Below are 10668 nucleotides of genomic sequence, written 5' to 3'. Positions count from 1 at the left end.
GAGGGGAGGGGGGGGGAGAGGAGGGGGGGGGGGGGGGGGGGGGGGGGGGGGGGGGGTGGGGGCAGGGGGGCAGTGAGTTGAAACAAGAAAACAGAACTGCTGCTTTTCCCACAAGGCTAAAGCAGCAGTTAGTTTGATATATTTATTAAATGCAGTTAGCATAGCAGCCACACAATAGTGACACATTCCCTGCCTGGTCTCTTCTTTGCAGTTAGCTGTAGCTAGCTAGCTGTAGCAGGGATGAATAAATGAGTTAATGTAGAAGAATGATGACTCCCGATTCAGTAAAATGACTCACACGTTTTTAACAATTCGTTTGTGGGATTGGTAGGTCTAACGGTTTTAGTATAGTAGTACATATATACCAGGGCTCTCAAGTTTTGATCTGAGCTTGGAGTGAGATTTTGAGCTGCTAGAAGTCTTTAGATGACATCATCACCTAATTTGCATATTTGGTGATATTGATCAGGCTGTAGGAGAGTGGAATATCAATGTTGGCAAGACAAAAAATGAGTAAAAAACACTCAAAATATGTTTAGAACTACAAATTAACTTTATGAAATAATTTTATAACTTTATTGCTTTGCCTGATCCCACACTACATAAATTAATTTGTTAGAATATCAAATTTCACCAAAAGACAGTTTTGTGTCGTGGAATTGCCAGCTGTACATTCAACCCTCTTTTATCCAGGGTTGGAACCACAGGGATTTATATTAGCACTACAGAGTCAGTGAAAAAACATTATATTCAAAATTATATTTACATCCCGCTTTGTAATCCAGGACTGGATCAGCAGCAGCTTTGCACACAAATGATTTCATTTACAAAGTGGACGTGCAGAGGTGCATCTACCTACTTTCTGAGGGGTATGCAGTCACATTATACCCCGCCCCCCCCCCTTTTTTTTTTCTTTTAACTGTTTACATGAATACATGTTTTTTTTTCATGGACATATATATTACCTGATAAGGGGTATGGCCCATCAGAACATCTCTTTGGGTCATTCTCAACCAGCCTGAATGAGTCCCCCACTTCCTGTGGTGAAGGCCATTCAGATGGATCTTCTGAGTAAGGTCTTGCCCCAACCCTCTCCTCTGCACCTCTCTGAGTGGGTCTCCTCTCTGCTGTGAGATTGACAGCTGTCAGTGCTTGGGGAAGTGGGCGGGGCTTACGGTACGCTGCAGAATGAGTGCTTTCTCATATTTAGCCGCCAAAGTCACAAGATTTGTCGCTAGTCGCTTTAAAAAAATGCTACAGGGATCTGAAAACTCGCTAGATATAGTGTTAAAGTGACAAAAAAGTTGTGTGCGTGTGCGTGTTTTTTTGCGTGAGAAATACAAAGTTTGGCGTGTGAGCGTGTGCACTTCACAGAATGCGTGTGTCACACGGTCAATGCGTGAGACTTAAGAGCCCTGTATATACACTCATAAAACTGAAAAAAATGATGAAATGTTAAATTTACTGTTCTAGCAGCCAAAGCTAATTCAGGAAAACATCACTTTTTAGCTAACTTTTTTCATACTCTGCAATGAGTACCTTTAAGTCTTACAAATTTAAAAGGCAAACAGGAAGAGCTATTAAGCAGGAGTTTCAAATTAAACCTCATAAATATTTGTCAAAATAAGGATCTGGCTTGGTCATAGCTTGGGTTATTACAAAAGTAAGTCTCGAATTAAAGAAAGAAGAAAATTATAGAAGAAAGCTGACACATGTTAGAATTTCAGGAACTAGCTACACTGGCACATTTAATTTTTTTAATTTTCTAGTTTAATGTTGAAAGGTCCAACCCTCCCTATGAGGGAAAATTGTGCAGTGCACACTCTTTCATCCAGAATGGGATTCCATCAAAAAAAATGTATTAGGTGAAAATAATAAGGTGCGATTGGGAACCAAAAATTCTCTCTTTGATTTAGAACCATCATCCCTAACAGTGAAACCTTGGTGATACAATAAGATGTTTATGCAGTTTTAGAGAGTTCTTCTGTACAGTTTTTGTTTGTTTTATTGCCTTTGATCTCACTGTGTAAATATATATATATATTTCTCTGTCCCTTCTGTGAATGCTGTGTTAGTGACAAACTGTAAAATTCAGATTTTTGCAGCAATGATAAATCGATCTGATGCTAAAAGAGTACAAATTGCTCACAGATGCTGATCTTGATGGCATGTTTGCATATATTAGTGCTATTTGCTTTGATGCTAAGGAAAAGCAGACAGTGGATGCAAATGATGCAGTAAACTTAAGCAACATCCAGGCATTGCATTGTAGAAATTTTTGACAAATGAAGAGAATAACTTCATTTTTCTCTATTTTCTGATGGTTTGTGGGGTGTACTGCCAAGATACCATGAATTAATGCATTCATGGTAATGTAAATTATATGCCTTTAAATGAAAAGTGGAAATGCACTTTTTTCTTGCTCCTTTGCTCAAGCAACTTTCAATCAGTGTTTAGCAGGGGGTTTAGTTTTTTTATAAAAAGAAAAGGGAATGGGCAGATATTTTTTTAAAAACTACAGCAGTAACCTACAGCTAGGCCAGTATCACACTGGGCTGAGACTCTTGGGGACTAGCTGGTAACTCAAAATTACTAGAAAACAGTTGCAGATGAGTTGAGAAAGCTTCTTGAATGAGAAGCAAAACAAACACCTAAATTTAACAATTGGCTACTCATAATGCCTATAATTAATGTGTGAAAGAAATAAACCTTTCTGCAAACAGCATTCTTACTCTATGGGAAAACCATAATGCACAAATGGTAAATGTTTTTATTTAAAAATGTTTAGCCTCCTGATGCCAATCCTATTGAAAATTTGATTTAAAAAAATGTAATTTAATCTACACAATTTCTAAATTGGAACTTAATTGGGACCCTACAACCAATTTTTCAAGTATTTTTTAACATTTTTTAACATCTTTCAATAACTTTTATATAATCTTAAATCAAGTAAGACAATTCAACAGTTTTCATCTTTAATTAAACATGCAAAAAGTTAGTGTTTTAGCTTTGACTTAAGATGGATTTCCCTCATATTCCTTTTGTGCTGCATCATGAAACACCTAAAAGAATACCACTAATATCTTAATCTACAAATAGGATTACGTTTAAAAAAACCCAGAAGTGATTGAAATTGTAAAATCTTTTCTGCAGGCACATCTCATACAAATACAAGGACATCATCTCTAAAAGTCTTCTGATTAATTCAGGATCTCCTGCTCTCTACCAACTAAAACCAAAGAATGTGGAGCTTGGACATCTGACAAGAATGACTTTTGGTAAAAAAAATCCCAACAAGGTGAATAAAACCATCTTGCTTGTTGGTGAAACAGGAGCAGGAAAATCTACTCTAATTAACACAATGGTAAACTACACCATTGGAGTGAAGTGGGAGGATAAAGTCTGGTTTCAGATCGTAGAAGAGGAGGGGAGAACTCAGTCTGAAAGTCAGACATCAAATGTGATCATGTATGAGATCTTTGGTTTTGAAGATAAAATTCTGCCCTACTCTCTGAGCATCATTGATACTCCTGGATTTGGAGACACCAGAGGAATTAAAAATGATACTATTGTCAGTCACAGATTGTTTGACTTGTTTCGATCAGAAGATGGAGTTCATGAGATTCATGCAGTTGGTATTGTGATGAAAGCAACAGATAATCGTGTGAGTGAAAGATTATCATATGTCCTGAATTCAGTGATGTCCTTATTCGGAAAAAACCTGGAGAATAATATTGTGGCTCTTTTTACAAACTCAGATGGGCGAGAACCTAAAAATGCCATTGAAGCTCTTCTAAAAACAAAAGTTAAGTGTGCCAAAAATGAAAAGAGCAAGCCCATTTACTTTCTGTTCGATAACTGCCAGAGTGAGGACAGAACAGAGGACGAAGAATTGCTGGAAGTTGCTGATGGCATATCAGAGAAAGGTATGAGAGGGTTTACAGCCTTTGTTGGAAAAACTGAGCCTAAAAGACTCATAACGACTGCTGAAGTTCTGAATGAGCGTATCAGCCTGGTAGCCTCCATCCAAAATCTCCAAGGCAGAATCAAACTGATTGAACACAAAGCGAAAGAAATCCAAAAGATTCAAAAAGCTCTGAAGAAACACGAAGAAGAGATGAAGAAGAATGAAGTGTTCACTATGGAATTTGCACAGGTCTACAAAGCTAGAGAACCAATCAAAAGTGGAAAGTGGTTCAAGCATCATTTTTTGGAAAAAGCTCTTTGCTGTACTGTCTGTGAGGAGAACTGTCACTATCCTGGTTGCACACTTATCCTGAAACCTGAACATTGTGAGGTCATGAAAAAAGGCCATTGCACTGTTTGCACTAAGAAGTGTCCTGCATCCGCTCATGTAAGAGAGAGCTGGAAATATGTATCAAAAATAAAAAGAGTTAATTGGACTAAGAAAGATGTTGAAGAAAAATACATGAGTAATAAAGCAAAAAGTGAGAAAAAGTTAAGCCTTATAAAAAACCTTGAAACTGAAATAAAGGAACTTTCAATGGAGAAGTCACAGCTAGTTGATGTGGCCTACCAACATGTCATCAGACTGGAGCAGATCGCCCTGCAAGCTGATTCAGTGACCACTTTTGTCTTTTTGGACTTCCTCATTGAAAAGATGAAGGAAATAGGTGACACAAAGAAGGTCCAGAAACTGGAGGAGATGAAAAGCAGGGAGGATGAAGGAACTAAACTGGCATTGCAGTATATGTGGGGGAAAGTAACAGATATGGTGTAAAGAAGATTGCAAAAGCAAATCAGGAGAGCATCATTTTCTGCTGCAAATGCAACAGAAAATCTTTGTTTTTAAAAATATTGGGTGTAGCCATCGTGACAAACCAAATGTAAAAATTATTTTCACACATCACAAACATAAATTTGGTGGAGGCGTTGTTAAAATGATTAATCTAAGTATATTAATTGCATTATTATCTATCTTTTCACTGTTCTAAATGTCTAATGTGTCTCAATCATTGGCATCAGGTGGCAACAGACCTGATGCAGCTTTTGAGTTAAGGCTTTCTGTAAGTCATAATGACATGTCGATATATATCATATTTAATTTAGGAGTTTCTAAAGTTCACAGGTCTGTTGCCATTTCAGACATTACAAAATGTCTGAAATGCTTCAGTAGTCTACACATTAAGTTCTGCATTAAAATTGGACTGAAGTGATATTATAATATTATTAATATCTTGTTGAATACTTGTGATTGTCTGAAAAGGAATCATTATTCCTAATAAATCATATATTAAGTATCTATCATCAGGTGGCAACAGACCTGTGAACTTTAGAAACTCCTAAATTAAACATGATATATATTGACATGTCATTTATGACTTACAGAAAGCCTTAACACAAAAGCTGCATCAGGTACACTTTCACTGTAAACCTAATAATTTTAAAACTCTGTCTAAGTTCAGAAGAACTTAGCTTACTGTGATACAGTGACCTAACATTTTGGGTCACAACAAAACCAAATAGGGTTTTGATCTAAACATATGTATATATGATGTGTATCCTATTTACTGAAGTACTTTTATAACATATATATGCATATATAAAGTTATTTGTAAAATTCTGTGGTGTTTGCAGATTAAAATCATGGTTTGTGAAAAGTTGTGTTCATTGAAAAATGTGTAAAGCTATTGTAATTATATAATGAAAAACTGCTTAATGATAACTTGGTAGATAACCATGCTAGCCTCTACAAGGGCTATTTTATTTGTTAGTTTGTTTTGTGTTTTGTAGTCACCACCTTCAGGGTCATTAGCTTTTAATAGAATTATAAAAAGTGACAGTATGTATTGCAAGAAAAAATCATGAATGTTCTTTTTCTGTATATTATGCAACTACCTGAATGAAGGAAAAATATATTATTAAGGTTACAGACCTTGATGTGAGCTGTTGATACTTTACAGATAAAAATGGTCAAGGCAGTTTAGGAGTCAGGACTATCAATAATATATATATATATGAGATTGTATCTAAAGTTGTACATTTGTGTTGGGATCACTTTATATTTTCTTTTTAAGGGGTTAACTTTGTGGTTTTATTTTCTTGGTGTTTTTTTGGTTTCTGTTTTTAAGACCAAAGCAAAAACTATGATAACCAAATATTTAAACAATGCAGCTATGAGGCAAGCTTGCACAGGGAAAGGCTTTTGTTTTCTGTTTTTGTTTGTTGCCTTCTTGCAATAGATAAATAAACAATTATGATCAATAATTTTGTTTGGACTATGAACTTCCTTTGTCTGCATACAAAATATGCCCATGGTTCATCAGTGGTTCTTTTGTCTTTTTACTCTTGACCCAAAAAAAGGATCCCCAATACCATATTATGGCAGCATATGTGAGCTATGTCAGTCATTTTTATTCATAAATATTTAAGGCTGACCGAAGAGCTTTAATGTTACTCCAGATTACAAGATAATAATACTACTATACACTCAAGTGGCAAAAATAAATAGGAACTAGAAGCACTAAGAAAGCACAAATCTCCTCCAGGGGGACAGCATGTTTAAAAGAAATGGTGTGATCCGGATCATAGTCTGGATCACCACCAAAATTGAATCTATTTTTTGTAACAAACCCAACATGGCCTGAAAATTTCATCCAAATCTGTTCATTAGTTTTTACCTGAACAGACACAACTGAAACACAAGTTCTTTGGCACAGGTAACAAAAAGGTCACATGTAGGAACATAGACAAGTTTTTAAGAAAAGGGTTACCTGTGACCTTGACCTTTGACCTCATGAACCTTGAAATCAACAGGCATCATCGTTGACCCATGAGGTGTCCAGCTGTGCAGTTTGACATTCCTACATTGCACTGTTGAAGAGACAGACCACTAGGTCAATTGTTATGTTGACTCCATGACCTTGAAATCAATGGTGATCACCTTTGACCTAAAAGTTGTCCAAATGTGCAGTTTAATTTAGAGCACAAGGTCATCTGTGACCTTGACTGTTGACCCATCACCTTCAAACCTTGACTTTTGACCTTGGACTTTGATCGAATCACCACCAAAATTTAATCACTTGTTTCTTTTAAAATGTTTTAACAAGGGATGCACCAATCCATGTTTTTCACTTCCGATACCGGTACAGATATCTGAGGTTTAGTATCGGCCGATACCGATCTGATAGAGAAAAACAGTGCTCAATCAATCTTTGTTTTTTTAAACACAGACATAAATGTACTGAATTACAAATTCGTTAAAAACTGCACCAGTACAGCACACTTAAACACACAAAAAACATGTAAAACAACACAACTTGCATTTGTTCAGTCAGTGCAATTATGAGTATAACATCCAATGTAAAATAAATAATACAAAAGAACCTGTAACTGACAAAAACAATAGGTTCACAACTTTGGTCAAACATGAAAAAACAAACATCAAGAAAACTTTGATATGGTTCAGGAATTCTAAATATAATATATTTAAGCCTCTGGCTGGTTTCTTCGCTGGAGCATTGCACCTTATGGGATTTGCTGTTCAGTCCTTGTAAATATCTGCCTGCCTGAAACTAACGGTTGTTCTGACCCGTGGAATTTATCTGTCATTGGATTCTCCTCCTCCTGGACCTTCTCTGGTAGATACGTTGTCACCTCCACGCCTCATCACTTGTCAGACCAGTAAGAAAGAGCCATTATTCACTGCCTCATTAAATGAACAAGATTCAACCTGTACCCAAGACCCACATTGCTCCCTCCCTTGCCGTTTCAGATCCTCCTGGCTGCTCTTCACTGTTTTGCACATTGTCACCTGTAAATAAAACCACTTACCTTTTAAATCTATCTTTGCGTCTGGTTTCGGTTCCACTCATAAGACAAACCCTGGATTATGTCAAAGTCCCTCGTTACCAACTAGCTGCATTGTATGTGCAATGCAGCCAATGCTACGCGCCCCCAGGTTGTCCATGGCTTTTTTCATGTTGCTGGCGTTGTCCCTCAGAATCCTATGGCTTTTGCTAAATGGAATTTGCAACTTGTCAAACATTTCCTTCAGGCTAGCTGCTATCGCTTTGCTGGTGTGTGATCCACAAAAGTTTGCTGCATTTAACATTGCACTGTGTGACACAAAACTCTCATCCAGCCAGTGTGCTGTTAAACTTAAAAGTGACACAGGGGAAACGTCAGAGCTCCAGATATCTGTCGTGAAACTTTGACATCTTTTATCTCCTTCAATATGTGTTTGGACACTTTACTGTGCAGTTCAGGTAGCGCCGTCGCCAACAAATATTTTTGGCTTACCATGTCGTAGTGTGGCTCCAGGTGGTTAATTAGCACCCAGAATTCCTTATCCCTGACAACTGAGAGCGGCTGCCCATTCATGACAATGAAGTTCAGTATGCTTTCAGTGATTTGTGGCCTGCACACTATTAGGTGGAAACTTTTCACCTTCATCTCCTTTAAAGTTAGCTGCTTCATGCCGCCTCCTTTTTGTTGATTCTGTTCAATGAACTCAGCATGCTCTTTAGGGTGAAATCTCTGGAGATGCTTGATTAAGTTGGTAATGTTATAGCTTTAAGTTTTAGTGCCACCCCTTGAAACAGTCGCTGCACACGTATTGCACGTAGCTGTCGAATGTGTTGGCTGAGGTAGTGTGAAAAAGTTCCAGATGGTTGTGTCATGGGGGTGCCTAAGTGTCTGACCCACATGCAGAAAACACTCAGAAAATTTCAACAGTAATTTCTTTTAAAAAGATTTATTTTCTCAAATTGTTTGTGACTCAAAAACGGGTCCTTCTGGGAAACTTGGTGGCTCTCCCTTAAAGAAAGAGCACAGGTTTAGGTGACTTGGTTTCTCAACAGGTGGTTGGTTAGGTAGGAGGTTTGGCTTACAGGTGTTGAGGTTAAGTACCACCCAGGGAGGGAATTAACTGCAGGCTCTGAGGAGATCTGAACTCACAGGTGGCGTCAGAAGATGTCTTTCCAGGAACAAAAAAACAACAGAAAGCAGAGAAGAGCAGTGGGGAGCGGTGGAGAGTAGACAGGGTTCGATCTGTGGTGGTTCTTGAAGTGGAGCAGCAGTGCAATCAGGCACTGTTATGTTACTGTTGTTAAATCCAGGCATGAACTAGACACAGACCTCCAAGCTGGAGCCAACTGGGAGCTGGGTAACCTAGGAGGAGTCAAAAAACACAGGGGATCAAAATGCAGCAAGGTACTAGGCAAGTTTCTGCAACTAGGACTTTGAAGGGCTTGAAGTACCACATAGGGCTAACACTCAGGCACTGAAGAGATATCAGCAAGCTCCTTATATGCAGCTCCGCTGATGAGACCAAATGAGCTCCAGGTGTTACTGATAATTGCCCAGCCGCTCTCCAGAAAGCTCCTGGACGCCACCTGCTGGACAAAACTCAGAATACGCTCCCAGAACCACAACAGGCTGATCCTTTCGCTTACTCCATTTTGAAAACAATCTATGCAACTAGTTCGCTAGTTCATGACGTCACACAGAGCACAAAGCATAGAATAAGACTAAATAGATCTGCCTTTATGGATCGGCCATATTATCACCGATTCCCGAACTAAAAATTTTTCTAATATCGGGACTGATACAGATATTAATATCGGATCGGAGCATCTCTAGTTTTAACCCTTAGGGAATTTTAAGGGTGATGATGTTCTTCTCTGCAGGGAACTGCCGGATGCTGAGGGTGTTGTGAGCAGCAACCATAATTCATCCTGCCACAACGCTTGTCTTTTCTCACATACTGAGTGAAGCAAACACTGCAGCATCTTTTTGTAGAACTGCTGATTGTCTATCTGGTCCTGTGACAGGAACTCACTATGGATACTGCCTCTTTTGCTTATAGCTGACACAGCACACTCAGTCCTGTTATTTTTCAGGCACACCTCATATAGTCCATATCTCCTAAGAGGGTGTGGTTGGCCTTATGACAGACAGTACAGCCATTTCATTGCTCACAGCTCTTGTCTCTCTCTCTCACAATGTTCAATAAAGATGTAGATATTAAAAACACAGCCTGTGTTATGTAGTTATTTAAAGCAAAACTTTTAAACTGATTTGATGAATAAAAGTTAATCTACGTTGATATGAATTACAATCCATGATAAAGGCTAAAAAGAAATTGGGTGATTTCAAACCAACCCCTTTGACAATTTCAATTTTGTTTTAATAAGCTAATCACTATGACCAATAAATACAGTTAATAGCAGCTCCTCTTTCAACAGGTGTTTGGATATTTGTGTGAATGCTTTATAGCATTCACACCATTGTTTTCCTGTTTCTCTTTATTATCTATTATCTATTATTGTGTGAATGCTTTATAGCATTCACACCATTGTTTTCCTGTTTCTCTTTATTATCTATTATTGGGGCCTGCCAGCAGTGCAATGCAATGCATGCAGGCACCTACTACTCTACACCGAATAAGGTGTCTCTTTATTTATTCTTATTCCGTTACCCTTAATGCAGCCCGAACCGGGCAAAGAACCCCCACAAATTTTATATCAGAACAACCGGCTCGGTCTCGGCATGAGGGCTACTATTTTTATTCGCGTGTCGTGTTACTATGGCGACGTAATCGCCAAAAAACACGCCAAAATTTCGGAATTTTCGTGAAATTTTGTCAGTTACACTCTAACCTCACTAACGAGCTAGAGTGTGGAGCTGTCTGAGCACAACACATTT

The 10668-nt window shown here is 38.1% G+C and overlaps 1 protein-coding gene across 2 annotated transcripts in view; it reads left to right on the top strand.

The window, feature by feature from the left end:
- Positions 1-10668, top strand: part of LOC108249696 (septin-2) — a 23305-nt gene that overhangs the window by 4094 nt on the left and 8543 nt on the right. The window contains exon 3 of one of the 2 annotated variants that reach the window (XM_017439237.2): positions 3154-6153. The exons of the other annotated variant lie outside the window; for it this stretch is intronic. Within the exon in view, the coding sequence (XP_017294726.1) occupies positions 3154-4741 (1588 nt within the window). The 3' untranslated portion in view covers positions 4742-6153. Of the gene's footprint in view, positions 1-3153; positions 6154-10668 lie in introns of those variants that run through there. 2 annotated transcript variants of the gene reach the window in all.

This window comes from Kryptolebias marmoratus, linkage group LG6 (genome assembly GCF_001649575.2).
Source record: "Kryptolebias marmoratus isolate JLee-2015 linkage group LG6, ASM164957v2, whole genome shotgun sequence".
Taxonomy (NCBI): Eukaryota; Metazoa; Chordata; class Actinopteri; order Cyprinodontiformes; family Rivulidae; genus Kryptolebias; species Kryptolebias marmoratus.
The sequence above is the reverse complement of the archived record's forward strand: the minus strand, read 5'-3'. Positions and strand labels throughout refer to the sequence as shown.